Source organism: Pleurodeles waltl, chromosome 3_1 (assembly GCF_031143425.1).
Source record: "Pleurodeles waltl isolate 20211129_DDA chromosome 3_1, aPleWal1.hap1.20221129, whole genome shotgun sequence".
NCBI classification, from domain to species: Eukaryota; Metazoa; Chordata; class Amphibia; order Caudata; family Salamandridae; genus Pleurodeles; species Pleurodeles waltl.
This window is the reverse complement of record NC_090440.1, coordinates 1,993,264,704-1,993,286,519: the sequence shown is the minus strand read 5'-3', so window position 1 is coordinate 1,993,286,519 and position 21,816 is coordinate 1,993,264,704. Positions and strand designations below refer to the sequence as shown.

General features: G+C 43.9%; 1 protein-coding gene across 1 annotated transcript in view; it reads right to left on the bottom strand.

The window, feature by feature from the left end:
- The window catches only part of GDPD1 (glycerophosphodiester phosphodiesterase domain containing 1), a 243,155-nt gene that overhangs the window by 89,194 nt on the left and 132,145 nt on the right, over positions 1-21,816 (bottom strand). The window contains exon 4 of the mRNA XM_069226416.1: positions 13,571-13,616. Within this exon, the coding sequence (XP_069082517.1) occupies positions 13,571-13,616 (46 nt within the window). The remainder of the gene's footprint in view (positions 1-13,570; positions 13,617-21,816) is intronic.

Sequence of the window (21,816 nt, the reverse complement as noted above, 5' to 3'; positions counted from 1 at the left end):
CAGACCAAAACGTTTCGCCGCTCTCTCTATGATATTATGGAAACCTCCTATGTCTTCTGGAGGAGAATCCACTGGAGCTGCTGGAGGTGGAGATGGTGTGGGAACGAGATAGTCGTCCCATTCACTAGCCGCTGAATCTGCTAGCTCGCCCTCTTCCCTTTCGTCGTCCGACGAGAGGTAAGCTTCCGGAGCTTGGCTAGTTACAGGTCTACTAGTCTGTGGCGTTTCGGAAACATTAGGAGTTTGAGCTTGCTGGTAACTCTGAGGTCTAGGTGGCGTGGACTGAGTTGACGGTGGGAACCTTTTATAGTAGTCCTTCAACATATGTTGTAAATCTGTCACTAATGTGCTAGGCATAGCTAGAGGCGATGGTTGGTTTGCCTGTGGATAAGATGTTGAAGCATAACTATGCTGGTAATGTTGATCCTCTTCTTCATCAAACTCTTGACATTTGACATTTAGTTGGGACGGGCTACTAGCTGCCCCAAACATGCCTTGAACATCATCATCCTCATCGTCTAAAAGATGTTGCGGTGGGTATGGCAGCACCTTACTTGGTGATGTATGCATCGGCAAAATGTCAGATGGCTTGTCCCCTATATTAATAAGGGAAAGGGGTAAGAATCTGGTGGAGTCCTCATGATGGTATGAGGAATGAGCTGGTGAAATGTCCAAAGGTTTGTAAACTGTTAATGCTGTGGTGATCGTAGGATCCATCGTCGACGGTTCCCTCGTCGACGGCTCCCTCGTCGACGGCTCCCTCGTCGACGGTACTGTCGTCAACTGTACTGTCGTCGATGGGTCTCTCGTCGACGGGTCTCTCGTCGACGCTTCCGTCCATGACTGCGTCTTTTCCTTAGTCGACGGTCCCTTCGTCGACGGGTATTTTAGCGACGACGGTCGCTTCGCCGACGTAGTTTGCGTAGATGGGAGTGCCCTGGATGATTTGTGAACCCAGGAGGCCTCCGCTGTCGACGATGTGGTTGCCGACGAAGCTCTTTTGAAGATTTTTGCAGTAATAATCGTCGTCGATGACAAAGGCGACGATGTCATAATCATCGGTGAGGATGGTGTTGTGAACGTCGACGATACCGTGGTCGCTGTTACCGTCGACACTGTCGTCGACGGGGCGGTCGTCGACGGTTGTTTTTTCACCAAAAAGAGTTTTTCTGACTCTTTTTGTGGTGACAGAGACAGGGATGGTTTCTTTGAGGTGCTTTTCCGGTGTAACGGCGTAGTAGGTTCTGAATGAACCTTTTTTGGTCCATGTTTAACTGCCTCTTCAGTTAAGACTTGTTTAGTCTTTTTGTGCATTTTTCTTGGTGGTTCATCCGCACCTCTATCTCTCTCACCTGTTCTTTTCTGAGGGCGAGAAGTTTGTGGTGACTCTTCGCTGTCTGATGAAGGATGCTCTAAGGCTTTCTGTTTTTGCAGCCATAAGAGAAGTCTACCCTCTCGGTCTTTGAGGGTTTTTTGACTAAAGGTGCGACAGATTTTGCAGTCTCTCACCTTATGGTCTGGATGAAGGCAGTAAATACACTTCTTGTGGGGGTCATCAATATGTAGTCTCTTCTTCCCACAGTTGTCACAGTCTCTGAACAGACCCTTCTTTGCCTTTTCAGACATAGTAAAGTTGTAACTAGTTTCCTGAGAGAAAAAACAATCTTCAGTCAGAAAATAGGAAAAAAACTGAGCAGAGCTCAGGGAGACTCCCTTCACACGACGTGCGGTAGAAAATCTGAGGGAATTCAGCCTCTGTTGGGAGTGTTTGGGAGGGGCTGAATCCTGATTGGTTGATACTCAAGTTTGGGTCTTTTCACAAAACAAAGTGGATAGACTGTAAAATACCTTATGAGGCCTACTTGGGCCTACTGGTTTTATTTTTACTGACTTACTGCTTTTTATATATTTAAATTTACCGTGAGGCTCCCACCTCGACGACGGGGATGATTCAAGCATGTGAATCTATGAAAGATCCAATGCTGGAGAAATGTGTTTTCTAGTTTATCAGGGCTTTCTACGTTTTGGGATGTGTGCTTGGATAAAACAGAATTAATAACTGTACTTATATGTTTAAAAAAGGTGCTTTTTGAACGGAATGATGTCCCTATTGTTCTTGACAGGAGGGTTTGGATACTTTTGTCTGCTTACAGAAAAATGCATGAGAAGTGTAAACAGTTAGAAGCTGAGAAAAATAAATTACAGCAACAGCTTGTTACTATATTGTCCTATCAGAATAAGTTATTACAAGACAAGGTTGATATCTACCAAGCCGTCACAGGGAAATCAGATTTGTCACATTCCAGTAATGAGGCAGTTAAAAAAGTGTGAGCTACATGAGTACAGCGTAGTTCGTGCGCAGCCAATATTTAGACGAAAAATACAGAGTAGCCAACAGTTTTTGGCAGGAGTTGAAACGCATTCTTTAAAAGATTACACCCAGCAAGAAGTTAAGGATGTTAACGATATATTCACTGAGTTTTTGCAGAGTAAAATGGGGCCAGGACATAGAGAGATGTTGCTACAGGTAAAACAAAAGATTCTGGAGTTTGCTACTTCTTCCATTAAGCAAGAGACATAGCGATTCATGGAATTGTTTGATTTTTGGAGACAACATGGCCCTCATCTGAGTAAAATCTTAACCCTTTGGTACCAAGTGACAAGAAAAAAACATGAGTTTGAATGGGGTGAAGTGCAGCAGTGTGCTTTTGATTTGGCAAAATAAATAATTCAACAGGCTTTAGACTTGTGGACAGTGCAGGAACGAGATATCGTGTTGCAAGTAACTATCCAGGGACAATATGTAGATTGGAGCAGGTGGCAAAAGCAGAGAAGAACAGGAGTGTCCCTGGGGTTTTGGACTTAAAAATTATCTGATGGGGCTTTGAAAAACTGGAGTGAGCATTTAATTGAAGTACTCCAGATTCTGAATAACAAACCATTCAAAATGCTGAAACTGCCCTGATACAACCACATGGGGCCACCAACACCATTGTGTACTGGGAAATAAACCCTAGAGCTTCAGCTCCTTACAGAGCCACACCAGAATCTGCAGGTCTTGACCTACATGCTTACAAAATGGCCCAACTTGTCATAAGTCCAGTGTATGGAGGATTGGTGAGGAAGGGGACTGCCCCAGCCCTTCTGACAGTGAAAGGAATGGGAGGTTTTGGTTCAACTGACAAAAACCCTGATGCTAAGGTGTGGGTTTAATCCCCAAATGGCCCTCCAGAATCTGCAGAAATTATAGCCAAGGGCCCTAATAATGTTCTGCTGATCATAAAACAAGGAAAGAAAAAGGGGAGCACATGTCCTCTGACAAATGTTATTTGCAAGAACGATCATACTTGTTTCTTTTACAGATCATACTACGACTTGCCTCTGACCCGAGTATGCCATGTGGTCTCCCATCGGGCATGTGCGGTCGGGTAAGACAGCACCCCCAACCTGAATTTGATTGGTCAATTACGTTGCGCAACACCCCTGCTGCTTTTTGAAGGGCAAAACCTATGCATCCATTTGGCGCTAATTGTGCTTCACAGATCAAAGTTCTGCATGGAAATAATGCAGAGTACCATGGCTGTTCTATCAACCTGTTTGATTGCAATTCTAATGGAACAAACAACATGGCTTGTTATCACCCGATGACTGCTGCCAGTCACATTAAGCATGTTTAAGTTGCCATTTTTGAACGTGTGCTTTCAACATGCTAATCACCTTTTAGGACCCTTGCGTAGTGAAATAAAAAATGTCTTCTTTGGACTAAGAAGCGCATTCCAGAGATTTCAGCTCAGTCATTAGTGAAGCAAAACATATGATCACATGCTGCCAGTGAAGAGCAGCAAGGAAGATTTTGGAGATCTGTGTCAGATGATGATTTGATGCATAGTGTGAAATGTGATACATTGTTTGCAGACTCTGTGACGTTTTTGGGGACAAAGATCAATCAGGCACAATTCACATAAATCTGGAACTGTTGCTAAAAACTGAAGTTGAATGGTAACCTTACCTAACATCCCTCATGGTGAACCTCTTTCTGCTAGAGAGGGAGTGTTTGAAAAGGAAACCGGCAAAACAATAGTCTTATTTATGTAGAAATTTGTGACCACTTTTGTTAGAAAAGTTGGATGGGCTTGCATAACTATCCTATTTGAATGGAAAAACCGTGTTCAGTTCTTGGGGGAAAAAAAGGCCTATATTTAATTAAACATGAATGATGCGATAAGGGTCTGCAGGAATGTTGTTCCCAGGAAAGCTGCTGTAAACAACATTTTTTGCAAGAATGCAAAAGAGGGCCAATCACTAATGTTAGAACTTTGTTTTTAGTTCCCACGGAAGAGGTGATTTTCTGATTTGTCTGAAATCCTTTCTAATGCCATCCAATGAACCCTTAATTTGTGGTTGCCTGAAAAAGGAAACCAGAGGAGTACTCTTCCTGTATGCAGTAATAGTTGGAGATCCAAAAACAGGCATGGTAGAACTGTCCTCTTTCTGGCATATATTTAGCCTAATGTTGTTCAGCACATATATTGTGCATAATGTCTTCCAGTTTCTTCTGAAGGCACGAGTAATCCTGGCCAAAGGACATTTTGCCTCATTTATAATGCCCAGGTACATTTGTGGCAGATTTAAATGGCCATATTGAATGTGTTCAGTAGCCAATCACTAAGTTCAAGGAAGTAGGGTGGAATGGCCTGGAAAACTGAAATGGCAATTTGGTTCGCACAGCAGCTTCTTCAGAGGTCTGTTTGACCTACGGTGGAGATCTGCGAACCAATCCCATCTCTGCCACTCTGGTGCGGTGAGAGTCATCCTGGGTTTGAAATGGCTAATCTTGAGCAGTACTAGTGGGACCAATGGGATCACTGAAAAAGCAGAGATTTCGCTAGCCAGTTGACAAAAAGAGGACCTTTCGTCAATCATAGTTTGTGGTATTTGGAGTAGAAGCATGGGAAGCTATTGGCTAACTGGGTGAAAGAGATTTATTTGTGGGAAATGTAGTCAGAAAAGATATTTTTTAGAGCTACTTGTGGTTCTCTCAAAAGATTCAGCTGAAAGCACTGTCCTCAGTAATCTGCAAATCCTGGTAGGTTACTGGCTATCAATTACCAGATTATGGGGGTCATTATGATCCTGGCTGTCACCAGACCACCAGGGTCACGGTGGCGGTCAGACGGCCGCAGTCATGGCAGTCCAACCGCCACATTATGAGCATGGCAGAGCCGCCCTGGTCCAACCGCTGACCCTACCAGGCTGCTGCCAGCCTGCAGCCTCGTGGTCCCGGCGTTTGTAATCCACCAGGGCAACGCTGCAATCAGTGCTGCCCTGGGGATTACGAGTCCCCATCCGCCAGCCTGTCCATGGTGTGGGACTTGGGGGGGAGATGCATTGCCCATGCACTTCACATGGGCATTGCAGGGGCCCCCATGCACAGCCCCATCGCGCATTCCACTGCCCAAATTATGGGCAGTGGAATGCGCGACGGGTGCTGCTGCACCGCCATATTGCAGCCGGCTCAATTAGGAGCCGGCTGCAATGTTAAGGCCCTGTTCCCTGCAGGGGCGGCAGGTGGAAACACTGTTTCTGCCCGCTGGCCCAGCGGGGATGTCAAAATAGGGCCGGAGGGGTTCAGGCGGCCCGTGTGGCCTGTTGGTGGGAAGACATTAGCAGGCGGCCTCCGCCCCCACCAATGTCATAATAAGGGCCTATGTGTAATTCTCAGACACTATTCTCCATGTTTGTTCAGACAGTATAATGTGGTGGTAGTGTCTGTCTGAATGTGAACTGCCATTGATATTGATGTTAGCTGGAACTTCAATTGTAGTTTCTATTTTTTATATTGTGCATCACATGTCTGAAAGATATCCAGCTGCTACAATACTACAACAGAAAAAAAGAAAGAAATAAGAATAGTGTATTAAAACCATGAATAAACCTACACATACAACACCACTATATGCAATGCAAAAGAGCCAGTAGGACTCCAAAAGTTATTATAATACAATACTTCCCATTAAACCAATGGGAGAGTAAGTAAATATTGTTTCAGTTTGATTTTAGACCTTTGCAGATCTACTAAATGACACACCGAGGAGGGGGGTTGTTTCCATGGTCTTGATACGGCTGAGAAGTTATCTCCTATCTTCTCCAGTCACTATTTGGGAATTACTGGTCTAGTATCTGTCTGCTGCAGATCAAAGTAAGCTTATGTGATTTTAAAGATGAACACAAATGGATAAATTAATGGAAGCAAGCTCAGGAATCGTTTTTGAAAAGCAGAAATCTGAGCTCCATTTGTCTTACACTGACCGCCAATCTAGCTGGTTTTGAAGCCACGAAACATAGCTATAACACCCTTGAGATTAGAGCATCTTGGGTTAACTGAAGTAAGGATGTGCGATTTGAAAAAACAAATATTTGAAAGATTATACAAATGAAAATTAGCAGTTGTACAGCTGCAAGCACCTTAAGGTTGTAACATTAAATTTGAGTCAAATATGGCCCTAACCCATGTTCCTGAAATAATGTACGCCTGACAATACAGTTCTCTAAGCAGTCAAAGGATGAGAAATGTTTCATACCAATTGACATGATTTCCATTTTTTCAGCACTGGAGTATAAATAGATGGTAAATAGTCAAACTTGTATTTCTAACAAATAGGGGAAATATATGTTCAATAAAAAAAAAGCATTACTCAGATCCACTATGATCTCAATGTCAGCCCTGTACATTTGAAAACACGGCGTTCAATTAGTGGCTCCAAGTGATACATGTAAGCATTGAACAACAAGGAAGTTGAGCCTGTCCCTGGGAGATGCCACATACAAGCCCATGAGGGGTGAATGTAAGCCATCCCATGTGGAGCTACTACGTCCACCCACCAGCAATGATTGAATTCAGTCCAATGCCATCCCCTATACGAGATAGCTATGCCAATACTGGCATTGCAAGCTTTGGTTGAAAGGTCAAATAAGGCAATAGCAGTTAAACATCTTTGTTCCTGATGACATAATAGGTCTTTCTGCTGCTATCTATGTCACCATGCATGGACAGAACCCCGATTAGAAGGCAAAAAGGATTAGTTAAGCTCAAATTATTCATACTGTTGGGATATAACAATTGACTTTAAGTAATGCAAATGAAGTAGAACTGGATGGAGAAATAGTATCTAACCTGAATTTTTTCAGTAAATGAAAGACAATAGTGCTCACAATTCAGAAGGACAAGTCTTTTTCAAAAAATGCACTGCCCAGACATGAAATGTCAGATGACAAAGAAACAATGTGATGTGTGTTGATTTTGATAACCTAAGGACTCAATTTTGGAAGTCACTGAAGTTTATTAGATAAAGTTAATACCTGAAAACTAACTGAGATTTGTGGTTGCTCCTACATGGTGATCTCAGAATGCTACTATTACGAGATATAAATAAAGAATTTGTTATTATTTTATATCAGCCATTTTCTGATAAAAAAATCCTTAAGTGCCACAGAATTTCTGGAAAAGAGATTCTACGTTAATAGCATTAGAAGCTGGGAAACTCAGTACATGTTGACTAGTTCTGTGCCAAAACTGCTAATTATGTATTTGTGCGTATAATCAATTTTTTATACTAGGAAACATATTTTACCACGGTTCAAGACGCAAACCGCCTGACCTGCCCAGCAACCTTGTGTAGGCCATGGTGGCAGGCGAAGTACTGCCTACAGAGTGGGTGAGAAGCAGCCAGTTGGCCAGAGGGGTAGACTCGTCCCAGCCGGGCCCTCGACGGCCCCTGACTCCAGAGGCCACCTCCTCTGGCCTGCTTGTTCCTCCAGAGTCTGCCGGTGCCCATCAGGGACCCAGCTGCTTGTGCTGCCTAACGTCAGGGAATGTGGACTGGGTCCACCTTCTGGAGATGCGCCGCTGGCCGAGCCTAAACAGTCATGAGCAAAGAAACGCCACACCGAACGATGCCATCCCGGACCCGCATGGAACAGTATGCTACAGACTTGACCCAGGAGCAGCAGGGAGCTGGAGAGGCAGAGGGGGTAACCTCCTCCACCAGGGACATGACCACTATCCGTCAAGCTCATCAGAATTTCCAGACCGCAGTGGAGACCAAAATAGGAGAGATTCACGAAGACGTGGCCCTCCTGAGCCAGGACTTGCGCAAATCCACGACCAGGATTGTAAAGGCTGAATCCCGCATATCTATAGTGAAGGACGAAGTGACCAAGTTAAAATCTTAGGTCTCAGATCTTCTCACCCATACGTTGCCCTGCCCCATCATAGCGCGTATCCTGAACTTCAAAGATGCAACACTGAGTGAGGCATAATCCTAAACGGAGCTCCGATGTGGAGACGCCAAAGTGTTGATCTTCCTGGACTACATCAGGGAGGTCCAGCAGCTGCGCAGGACTTACATGGCACCAAAGCAAAAACTCCACACCCTGGACCTCTCATACCGCTTCCTATTTCCAGTCAGGCTACAAGTTGTGTTCGCCAACAAAGATCACTTCTTTGACAACCCTGGCAGGAACATCTGCCCAGCAGACCAGGCACATCCTCCCATCGGTACGGCAAAGCCTGTGTGTCAAAGGAGATGAGCCAGGGCCCCCAGTATAAGAGGGTTCGTAGTCGCTCATGGCGAACCTGCAAGACAACCAGAACCAAGTCTGCCTCCCCAGCAGCCTTGCTGCATCCTCCATCTTGGCATAGAGACTATGTTCCAACAAAAACTCAACCGGAGGAACCCTCAATGGCGACGGTAGACACGGATCCAAACCAAGACACCAGCAGAGGACTCTCGCAGAGCCCCCAACTCTATCTCCGGACACAACCGGGGGAGGGATGGGCGAGTAGCCACAGGTGGCCAGATCATGGAGTCGGGCTGACCACCGATTTTCCTATTGATGCAAACACTTACGGGGTCATTATGACTTCAGCGGACAGAAAAGGCTGTCTGCAGAAGTCCCGACGGGTAGGCTGCCACCAGTGCAGCCGCCTCCCTGATGGCCCCATTACGAGTTTCCTGCTCGGTCAGCGGGCGGAAATAGAGTTTCCGCCCGCTGGCCCAGCAGGAATCAGCCTACAGGATTGTCTCTGGCTCTACTGCCAGCGGCAATGATGTAGTGAGTAGGGTGCACCACCACCTGTCGCAATGTTCACTGTCTAAAAAGGAGACAGTGAACATTGTGACTGTGCTGGTCAGGGGGAGCCCCTGCACTGCCCATGCCAAGTGCATGGGTAGTGCATAGGCCCCCCCTTGGGCCCCCTGAAACCAATCTCTGACAGCCATTTCATGGCAGTACTACCACTATGAAACCACTGGCAGAGAAGGGAGTCATAATCCCCAGGGCAGCGTTGCTTGCAGTGCTGCCCTGGAGGATTAGGATTGCCAGACCAACGTTAAGTCGTAATCTGTCGGTCCAACTGCAGCGCTACTGCTGTGGTCGTCATGTGGTGCTCGGTCTGCCGCCGTGACCCTAGCAGTCATTGGACCGCCAGGGTTGTAATGAAGGCCTTAGTCTCCGATGTAAATGGCTGACTCAGATCCTAAACCATGGAGGGGTCCACCACTCCACTCCTGTTTACTCAGTTGTAATGGGGTTTGGTTTTAGCTTTCTGGGCAACAGATGCTTCTGGGGTGAAAGTATGGCAGGGGTTGTTGGGGGGGAAGGGGCAATGTTTTGTTCTGTTTTCTGTTTCAGGTTTGCACAAAGTACTTGACTATTAGACAGTGCTGACAAAACGCGGCGCACCTCTGCCTTATTACATCACTTCAATCCCGCTAGGTTACCAAAGGATACACTGTACCAGCGTCCAATCCGAATGTTCCTTCATGGGAAAAGAGGACTCAGGTACCTCCACTCCCTGCTCACGCTTTCTCCATCTGCACACAAGACATGACATTTCTAGTTCTCTCGTGGAACATTAATGGAATGCTAGATTGCATAAAGCGAGCTGTGGTCCTGGGTAATGCCCACCAACTCTCCCCGGAGATCCTGATGAACCAGGAAACTCACCTTTTAGGCACCAAATGCCCCTTTTTAGCCCGCAAGGGATTTGATAAACTCTTCATGCAGGCTTCAACTGTAGGTCATGAAAGTTGGCCAACCTGCCGCACAGGTAGTGAATCCATAGGACTATTACAGGCAGAGACATTTAATGCGGTTCTGGCACCCGAAAGGGACTGGTGTGGGGTTGTGAGGTGCTGTGGGGATTCTCGACAGAGGCGTCGAGTGCGCTGGAGGAAATGGTTGGACTTCAGCTGCCGAGGTCCCCTAAACTTCTCCTGCTGGGTTACGCAAGAGAGATTCTCTCTGAGAACAGGAGATTAGTGGGGTTACTTCTGGTGTTGGCGAAGCGCAGTGGGGCGATGTGCTGGGATAGAGGGCAGGTGCCTCGCCGCTAGGATTGGTTGCGGGATGCTGCGTACTGCCAGGAGCAGTTAACGATATATTGGGAGTGATGTCACCCAATTCCCGACCCAGGGATGTGTGGTTCCCTCTGCGGACCTTCCTTGCATGTGAGAAGCAGAGGGATGGGAAGGCAACTGGTGTTTAGAGTCCCCCTCCTCCTTTCCCTCCCTTCTCTCTCCTTTTGTTCTGCTGAGAGCACGCTCGACTTGTCCGGATTAGTGATGATAGATGCGAGGACTTCATCTTCACTTCTCCTCTCTGCTCGTTTCTCTCTCCCTCTTCTCTAGCTATCTTTTCTCATGCCTTTGATTCTCGATGCTGATGGTGGCATGCATTATTAGGATATTCGCCCCATGCTTGTTTACGCTTGTCTGAAATGTATTGTATGTAACATCGCTGATGGAAGTGATGTGGCTATTCATCCGGTTTTAATGTTTGATGTAGTTTTTATAACTTGCTCTTTACGCATTCTATCTGATGCATCAGTGTTGCCTCTTGTTATGAGTCATATAACTTTGAAAACGCAATTAAATAAAGTAATTTTTTTTTTTTATACACAAAAAAACGCCACCCTGAAACGGAATGTTCGCCGGTGAATACTTAATGATTCAATGACAATGGCCACGTTTCAACGCTGAGCTGGTTCTTGATGGAGAACATGTTGGAGGTTGATGCTAAATACTGAGGTCTTTGAAAGTGGGCAGCAACAATGTTAATGGGAATGCTGATAATGTTATCTTTCTACCCCTTTTTCTGACCTTCTCGCCTTAAATCTCCCTCTGAGTGAGTGCGAATGTGATGTAGGCACCATTGCAGGTAAGCAAAAGAGGGCTTTTTCAGCCACATTTGTCTCTTTCTACTTCAGATCCTCCAGTTTCCAATGAAGCCTTATGCCCCCATGATCTTTGAGGATCCTCCTTGACATTTCTTCACAAAATTCTCATTCCTTCATCCATTCCTTCGAGATGGTAAGCACAAATAGCATGTGTGGATCAGTGGCAGCTATTTCTCCTTAAACAAAAAGGACACTTCACAAATAAGGACAGCATTCTGACTAAACAGCTTTTGCAAAAGGCAAAAAAGAACTGTACTCACCTGCTAAATGACATAAATGCTGAGTGTAGGACAAATAGATTGAATTCTAAAAGGAATTTTCAAGACAAACAGGTATGAACAAAACCAGTGTTCCAGGGTCCCAATCACACGAGCCGAAAAAAGGAAATGACTCGGTAAGGGAACTACAGGCAAAAGGCATTATATATAGGGGAAGCTACTAGAGCCTTAAAGGAATATGATGCTTTTGTAACAATGTATAATATAAGCCTATCAGGCTGCAGCATTCTTCACAGGCAGTAGCTTTTGTTATAGGTGCTGCAGTGTTGTTGAAAATGTGCGTTTTGGTACTACACACAGTATAAAATTCATAAAACCTACCTGTAATAGGCTATTAAAGGGGGCTCTAGACAATTTCATCTCTTCACCCTTTCTATTCATATGTGAATATACATATTGATATAAAGTGCCCTGGGGTATCAATGAAGATTCTATAATGCAGGACACAAGTTCTTCCTTTCTTCTATCCACGTGAAGGAGGACCCCTGAAAGTAAGGATGTGAAAGAGCTGGCAACAAGGACGATACTAGAATAAAGTCTATCACAATGCCAGACTGCCACCAAGACACACGTTTGCTACAGACTGTACGGTTTGATTAAGGTCTGGGTCAATTATTATAAATAAATTAACATCTAGATTTGTATTACTAGTGGCGCAATAAATCGAATGGTGCTGATAACAGGAGTTACCAGCCTCAGTGGAATCACAGGTTTAGTGATTACACCACAGCACTGTGGTATTTAACCTAGATATTTCACAAACTGCAAGCTCGCAATGTCTCAGGGTGAAATTATGGAGCTAAGCGTGCTGTAATCTGTACAGTAAATTGAATTGCCACATATGATTTTCCAAAATGTCAGCGTGTCAATTTATCCACACTATCCCCGTAATTACTAGGACCACCATGATAATGGCCAAGATATCGGACCGCTCATAACGAGAGCCTTAATTTAGCAAAGAAATTAAATGTTTTCCTTCCAAATCTTTAAGTAATGAATCATGGCATGCAGCCACTACGTAAGATAACTGTTTTCAATGCTTGCATTACTGTTCAGAACTCATATTTTTGACACATCTGTGCTTAAGCATCACACATACATTCCTATGAAATTGTGTACAGCTACTAACAGGATCTTCATGACTTAAGAAAGGAAATATTAGAAAATGTGATCCATTCAACGATGATAAAAAAATGAAATTTTCAACCGGTTCGTTCAAACACGATTCTAACCTAACATGACCCCTAAAACAAAAATAATGTTCCGGTCTCAGGAAGCATTTCTGAGACACTCACTAAAGTTGAAATAATTAATTTGATAAGGTCTTCCTTCGTCAAAACTTACATTTTGTCACTCTCCTTAAATCCCACTGTAGTATATGTGTATTTTATCTGGTGCTGCTTCTTACTTGCCTCAACATCCTTATGGAGATTATGTGATTCTCACATAATGTGAGCCTCAAGAGGCTCAAGTATGTTTACTTGGGTTAAATATTTATACTCAAAGAGTCAAGGTTCTCTTTCCACCTACAGATAGCAAGGCAGGTTTGCTAAACAACAAAATGTAATCCACATTCCCCTGACCATCATTAATTCACAGCAAAAATCTCAGGAGACCTCTGGTTTCCAGACAGAGGACTTGAGGGGTATTTCTTAGTTATTCGAGTTACACTTGTGGCTGCTCTTCTGTTTGTGCACAGTCCAACCAACTGCAACTCGATGCAGTCATATGCTCTTTTAATAAATGAACTTAAATTTGCAGACGCATTTGTTAATACACACACTGATTATGTAGAGGGGCTGCTAAGCCTATTGTACCTGCCCATTTCCCATTCTGCAATAGCACACCAGACATTGCAAACCTTTGTTACTATTCCAACCCCATCTTCGACTGTTATGTTATAATGTGTTTAGCGTGTCTTTTGAGTTATTATACGGCCAAGAGACATGCAGCTCATTTGATGACAAACCTCTGGGAACACTAACAGCACATCGCAGTGCAGTAATTCATCAACAGCACATGCATCCAAAGATCAAAACCCCTACTGAATTACCTTTTTCAAAGGTGACGTCCAACTTGCAAAGGTAAGGCGGCAGGTCCTTTAAATAAATACAGCAAAGGAAAGATTACTGGCTATGAGCCCAGTATTATGTAAGTCTATTGCAAACAGTAATTTAATGTAATGGTAGGAAAGAACAACAATAAAGTCAATAAATGCAACTCATAAACTGAATACCCCATCTATCATGTGCAATATGTATTCTAGAGTGCTACCCCTATTATCGATCCCTTTGTTGTATCATTCATCACCCTCATTTCCACAGAATGGGATTTTTATACATTTTATTGTAGAATAAACAACAAAATACACAAGATACACTTCAATCTATGTTACATAACATTACTTTAGGCGAGATTAACAGTAATGCTTTTTGCGGGCATACATATTGTAAAATCCGGGTCTATGAGCCTGCTGTGTGAATTAGGCAGAAAATGGTGGAAAGAAAACTCCATATCATCACAGCTCAGCGGAGTCCAGCTACCTTTTCAACCTTCTGGTTTTGGGAACAGGTGATGTATCGCAGCAGCATAAGACTCGGAGAGCAGTCTGATGTGTTCAATGATCAGGCCTATAGTCCAAGCAATTTCTATCCAGTACGATCTCACTGATGGGCATTCCCACGCCTGGTAGAAGAAACCAACTGGGTCAGTAGAGCAGTACTTTGGAGTTCCACGATCTATAGGATGTAAGAGTTTTAGGTGCAATATATCTTGTTTAGGAATTTGAAGTGAAGACATTTGTGTATGCAATTTGTGGAAATTGGCTTGGTCAATGTGCAACAGTATGTTCAGACAGCGTCATCCAGCCGTTCGCCCAAGTCACACTCCCACTTGCCCAGTGCGGTGCTTTTGAGAGACTACCTGGGGGCAGTGCAGGAAATGCTGGCTGGAGAGCAGACACCACATGTTGTGTACTGTTGTATGCAACAATGTCCAAGGTATCTCTTCTTTAAATTGTTTGAGGGATAGGAATTTCCTCTCTTTAAACAGCCGGTCGACCAGTGTGTTTCCAGCAGGTTTGGGTGTAATGGCAGGATTGTGGGCCAATTTTGGCTTTGACGAGTATATGTAGTCTAGGGCCGTCTTTTTGGCCACAGTCCAGATCGACCAGCATGTGCTCTTCTCTGTTTGTATTAACTGTATGGCTTTAGTTAGAACACTTGGGACTCGAGTATGCATGTCACCTAATTTGACCTGTTCACATTCAATTTGTAGATGTAGGGCTTTGCTTTTGTGAGTAAACCAGCAGGTAGTATAGTGGGATTGTGAAGCTTGGTAACAGCTCTTTAAATCTGGTACTGCAAAGCCACCCTTTTCGTATGCTAAGGTGATATGGTCCCTTTTCAATCTAGGATATTTCTTCCCCCATGTTAACTTTATGAGCAGTGATTGTAAGATGGCAAAAGAAGTGTTTATTAAGAGGGGTGGGGGTGTTGTTGAATAAGCATAAAAGTTTAGGGAGGACGATCATTTTGATAAGAAGGACTCATCCAGCCAAGGACAACGGAAGCTATGTCCATCTGCCTACTTGGTCAGAGAGCTTGGCCTCAGTGGGACTATGTTTACTGTGGATTAACACTTCCTACTGATACCATTATCCACAGCTATTTAACTGGTCTCCCACCCAATTTGAGCAGCTATTCCATAATTATCTTTTTGGTGGTATTATCATGATTTCCCCCAACTGATATGTATTGCTGATTAACCACCGTAACAGACCACCTCCTTGAGGAGAAGCACATCACTGGCTTAATCATAGGATCTTTTACAAAAACCATAAAGTCACAATGTCATTTGCATACAATGATAACAGCATGCACTTCAGAGAGAATATTATCCGTATGAGGGATTGTTCCACCCTCAGCCATGCTGCAAAGTTTCAGCAGACAGAGCAAAAAGGAAAGTGGTCAGCCCTGCCTGGTACCTACCTGGATCGAAAATGGGTCAGAATCAAAGCCCTTAACACAGACCCAGGCAATAGGTTTATTGTATAGCAGACGATCAGATTCAATATATTGTTCCTCATGCCTATCATATGTAATACCACAAATAAGAAAGAGCATAGTAATAAATTAAATGCACGGTCTGCATCTAGAAAGAGTGAGGTAGCATCCAACTTTGGTTTAATCTGGTGGATCACATAAATGAGATGCTAAGATCTTTGGATGTTGCCCTATCTGCTGTAAATCCAGAGTGTGTTTAATCTGTTGGCTATTGAATATTCAGAAAGGACAAAGGAAGACAGGATTTACAGTCCCTTTCATCTTTTCCCGGTTTTGGTACAACGGATAGTACTGCCTTTCTAGTACTGGTGGGCAGCATGCCTAAATTGACTCTTGGTAAACGCCTGCCAGCTGTGGTGCTAATATTGCTTTGTATAACTCTGATGTAAGTCGGTCAGAACCTGTGGCATTTACACCTGGCATGCCTTCTATTTCAGTAATAATCTTCTACATGCTAATTGGTTCTGACAGAGCATTTCACATTCGATCCAGGCCAGTGCCAAGCCACCCAGATATTGTTCTATGTCTATTATGTTAATTATAGACAAACTCGGGACATAAAGGAAGCTTTTTTTGTGCAGACGTAAAGATCGGAGAAGTGTGAATGAAATGCATGTGGAATATTTTTGCTCCGGTTGTGATGCTCCTAGAGCCAGTTAATAAGGTGTGCACCATGGTATGCATGTAGGTATGTTTTGTCAGCCATGCTAGAGTTCTCCTTGGGTGCTCGCCCTCTCTATATCTCTATGCGTTTAGGATTTTGATCCTTTCAATATTTACTCTTGAGGTCTTTCAGTGTCGTCTCTAGGCCTTTCCAGTTGTGTCTTGAGTGACTATAGTATGTCATATTGTTTACTTAGGTGTAGCCTCTAATAAAGCCTGTAAACGTTTCCCAGACCATGAAAAGTTGGGAGACTGAGCGCTGTAAAAGAATTCTATAATGGCTTTTCAAAGTTCTAGATGAAATGCCGAGTTCCAGAAGGCTCTTGGGGGAAAACGCCATGTAAAGGTGCATCTCTGCAGTTTGGGTTTATCTAGGAGAAGTTTTGCAGAGCTGAGGTCAGACAGTGTACGTGGCAGATATATTACATCAGTGATCCATGGTAGAACTGAGGCAAGCTAGAAGTCAATATGTGAGTGCGTGTTATGAGCAGATGATTAATATGCTATATCTTAGCATCCAACTTCTTTGCTTGCCAAACATGAAGCAGGTCATCAATATCAAGTGTCGTTCAGAGTAGCCTAACAGAGGGTTGGTGGTCTTGTCTATAGAATAGGCTTACTTATATTATTGCAGTGTGTTGCCCATCAATCAGGCATAGGAGTGTCACGAGACAGTATGAATTACGTTACATAATTTACAAGAATGGTGGCACACAAGATATTTGGCTTTGGTGTATTGTTACAGTTACTGTGGAGTAAATGTATCTGGCCTACTACCAGAAAATATTAATTAGTTTACTGTGGAAACCAGGATGCACATGTAGTGGGGATTGATCCTTTGGCCCAACATCTTCTGGTGTTAAATGCTTTGAAATGTGTCCAATACTGAAGAGACGGTATATCTTGACATCAAGTCTAATCTACGGGATACTGGGGATATCCTCCTGCTTTCCTTTCAGGCAAATTCATAAGTAGTCCTTAATTGCCCTTCTGATTATATTTTTTTTAACAAAAATCCTAGTCCACCCGTCTTTGCATCCAAGTTCACCCTATCAGACACAAACATCAAATGAAAACTGACCTATTTTGGAGATGCAGGTAGCTGTGGTATTTGGGCCCAGGCCTGGCCAGCACCCAGGTAAACCTACCAAACTAGACATTACTGAAAAACAAACACTCAGGTGAGTCCAGGGTGGTTTGACTTTTATGAATACAACTACGATTTCTTACCCAGAATGCTCTGCAAACCTTCAACTTTGGCTAAAAACACATATTTTCAGCATATTTCTTTGAGGGCAAATTTCAAAATCGGTGGTGAGCTACAAAATGTCTACCACCCAGCTTTTCCAAACTTCTCCTGATAAAAGCAGTACCTTATTTATGTGGCTTGGCCTATAGAGGAGCGGATGGAAACTGTGACCATATGATAGCAAATGCTCTTCACACGGTCACTGATCTGGGCCATTCTCACATTAGGCTCCCTGATTGTCGGTTGACCCAGAACCCGAATAGTGTGGCCATCACCATGGCAAGCGAGAGGAAACTGGGATTAACCCCTCTTTGCCTCCCGCAAGGGGTGGCGGTGCAGGCTGATGTCAGGTTGTGCTTGCTCCACCCCATTTCTTTCTTTCTTTTTTAAATATCCCTTGCATCCAGTGGGCAGAAAGACAGTTACGAGAGGGGCACAGGAGGGCCGCCTTCATCCCTCTCTCGTGTCTAGTGGGTGGGGTCGACCGCTAAGCAATGCTCCACTGCCTATGGTGCTTACCCCAGGGTTTGGAGGCCAGAATTATGCCACTTGCGCACCAATCAAAGTGAAAAAGTGTGTTGAATGGCTGTCTCCATCTGCTTTTACTTTTGTTTACTGTTACATGAGCTCGCAGTGCATGCTGCATGTCACAATAAACAAAACAAAACAAAAAACCTTGGACGTGAGGGAAGCTCTTCCCTTGCTTTTCGACTGTTCTTTAAAATGAAAATATGCACTCCATTAGACAAACCACTGAAGTCCAGGACACTGTGAATGTACTGCAGTGGACACAGTTTGTCCACCACAATTAAGTGGTTAACCTATAAAATTATATTCATTATTTATAACTTGTACATTGTCAAAAACAGAAGATCCAAACAGCCTAGTTGAAAAATGGATTTTACACATATTACATAAAATGTAATTATCAATGTTCATCATTTACATTTTTAGAAAAATTAAATATGTCAGCAGTGGTGTCATGGATGATGTCATTAGTGATGACAGTAAATATATATTCTAGTGATGTAATATGTGAGGTTATACACAGTGCATGACAGGTCACAAGTTGAGGTTAGTTTAAAGAATGTTTACTCCCGAATTTCATAGGTTTTTAGGTTTTGCTTTCTAACAAGAACTTAATGTTAACTGTGTTTTTTTCCAAAGAATTTCAGACTTATTTTTAAATATGTTATATTGTGTGTCTATAAGCATGCGTAACCCATGCTGTGAGGACATGATCGGTCCTCGTACTGTGGGTAAACCCTGACAGACCCAAACAAATACCATCTTTCTGAGGAAGGGTGTGCTAGAAGGACAGGGGTGGCTATATTCAGTTTTCACCGCAGATCCTTTCTTTAAGAAGATCATTCACTCTTTTCTGTTTATTGCGAGGCACGTAGAAACAGCTTCAAGAATCCACTCTTAATATGTTTTAACCATAGGGTGCGAGCTGCACTTGAACGATTGGTAACATCCTGTGTGCAAGACCTGTTTTGTTTTTCACAGGAACACCCAAAAGATTAGATTCTTTTTAGATGTTTAGTGGACAGCCCTCAAATATATTAGTGAGTCCGTCGAACCGACTGTGGTACAATGTTCACCTGATACTTAGTTTTCTGCCACGAAGGAGGGACTGTTTCTTCCAAAACAGTCTCCAACTCCACAGCAGATCCATCCAGGAAGAGAACGTGTGTACCAGCAGTCTACCATGCTTGCCCATCATGATGGAAATGCAGCGACGAATATAGGTAGTGAAAATATAGCCAGGTGACTAGGAATAATTCAAAACATATTAATTTATGCAAGATTAACTGTAGGAGAAAGTCTGCTGACTAGATGTTTAATCTGATGTCAATCTCATCCAGCTATAAATTATATCAATAAGGGGAATTAACACCTGTCTGGGCCAGCGGGGCAGATTAGCACCGTTTTGCTGCTTCTGAGTTCATGGATGCAATTAGTAGGGGATTGTCCCCCTTCTCACCTTCCATGGGGAGTTGCCAGGGAACCCTAAATCCTATTTAAGGCCTACAGGTCAGCATTTATCACAGGATTCAAAGCAATCACTTTGGTAGGTAATCAGTAGTGGTCAGCACTCCATCCAATCCTCAGTTGAATGGCTTATCCTTTTGCCCGCTGTCCTCCGTCAATGCTTTCTCTTTTATTTACTGGTCTTCACATTTCTCTAGCCTGTGCCAGAAGTGACACTGGTCTGTCAGTTTCCATCACTAGGCCCTCTGGTGGTGCTAACCTATGGCGTACTGGGTTCCTTCAGGGGCCTCAGGATACATGCTCCTTTCCACTGATTGTGAACAGAAGGAACACCAGATAACCCTATTGATATGATATGGACTTATTCCGAAAGTGTCCAGTGACATGAACCCTTTTCTTTGCAGAAAGGTACAAATGGAAAGATCGTGGTAGATTTGTAGCTTGTTTCTTCATAACTGTATTGAGTTCATTGATCTTGCCATACTCATTATTTTTTTCTTTTATCTTGAAGTGGTGGACTCCTCATGTTTGGAGATCATTTTTGGTGGATCTGATATGGTGAGAAGACTGCAAGTTCCGTCAAGATCAATAGCGAAATCTTGGTCCTCAGCAAATATGTGGCAGAAGATGTCTTGTACATAGTTCTCTGGGTCCAAGTTAGTTATCTGAGTTAATTCGTTTGATTCTCATATTGATCCTTCTGGAACAATGTTCTGTATCTTCAAGCTTTTTAACCAACTCAGAGCTGAAATTCCTTCCCCCGCCACATCCTGTTCATCAGCCTGCACAGCCATCCTGGTCTCCACTTGATCAAGTCTGGTCTCTGCTGTTTGCAAATTTAGTTTTAAGTCTGTCAATGATTTTGATATAACTCGCCGGAGAGAGAACAACTCTGAACTGAATTATTAAAAGTTGCATGTCTCTTCGGACGATACATGACTGGTACTGGATGCAGTTAGAGGGGTCTCAGTTTCAGCTGTTGCAGGATGCATGAAGGTTATCTGAGAGTCCCATTTCTGCATGACAGAAGTTTTTAATGAACCACATCTTTGGTTATTTGTTGCGTGACAAGGCCAAGTTTGTGAGAGACATTGGGCCAAATGCCCCCCTCAGTTGGGGGATTCAGCAAGAGGCTGAATTTCCCTCAGTTGAGGGACTCAGCAAGGACACTAGCAGATCAGCTCCCTCTCAGGATGTTTTTTGCCTGCATGTGGACTGGCCACCATCCAGTTAGCCCCCGGGTCCCATGAGGGTAACAAAATCTGACATGCCCCTCCCTCTGCCATGGGCAGTATTCCTGAGGTCCATGTGCAGGCTGTAAGGTAGAGACTGTGCCCAGCCACTCTCCTAGCTCCTTTCTGCTACAGGTTTACTAAGGTCTGTACACTAACTGTACGACCAGCCTGTCCCCCAAAACGGCTGTGGAATGCATGCAGGCACTCCTTAACTGTGCATGACAATGGTGAGGCTCTTACACATCTGCCAGGATTCCTGGTCACTATTTTTTTTGGTCCTAAGCCACTGGGTCACCTGCATGTGTGGGCTCGAAAAAGTGGCTGTTTATATAAGCCGACATAGGCGTTTTGCAGCTCTGTCTCCTGTCCATTAAGGTCTGGGCACGAGCTCCCAGGATCCCCTGAGACCACCTCAGCAACGTGAAGCCCCTTGTGCCTTTGTTGACATGGGGACTGCCCTCCTTCTGCGTTTAATATGGCCAATTGGGTAGCACTCCCCACACTCAGGGGGACATGCCTTGGTGACCTCTGAAGCAAAGGTGACTCCACTCCAACTCCAATGCCTATCTCAGGTGCCGCCATGTGTCTGTGCAGTATAGCTGCCCTCCCAATCAGCACAATCGCCACAGTGATACGATAGCCCCAGTCAAGGGCAAGGCCCACAAGTTCATTGGGATGCTCAGAGCACCTCAATATGCCTATAATGTTTCAGGCAGTGTTGCCAGATTTTAAAAGTCTTCTAAAGCCCAAAGCTGCTGAACTACCAGCCCAAAGTAGGCCCAAAATGAGCCCAAAAAGTAGCCTACAATTTTAACACTTCGAATAATGCAATCCTAGGCTGAAGCAAACATTTTGAAGCATGAATGGAATTTCTATTTTAAGCAAATGTGTGGAACTCACAGTACCTGAATTATTCATTGCATTGCCCACTAAAAATGGAAATATAAACATGGAAAAATGGTCACTCACTTCTTATGATGAGCAGCAAATTGGAACAAGTAGTAAATCTGGGCTTGGTGTGACACATAAGTCTTTGATCATGTGCACAGCAGTCCTTCTTTGACACAACTTCTCACATTAGAGCCTGTAGCAG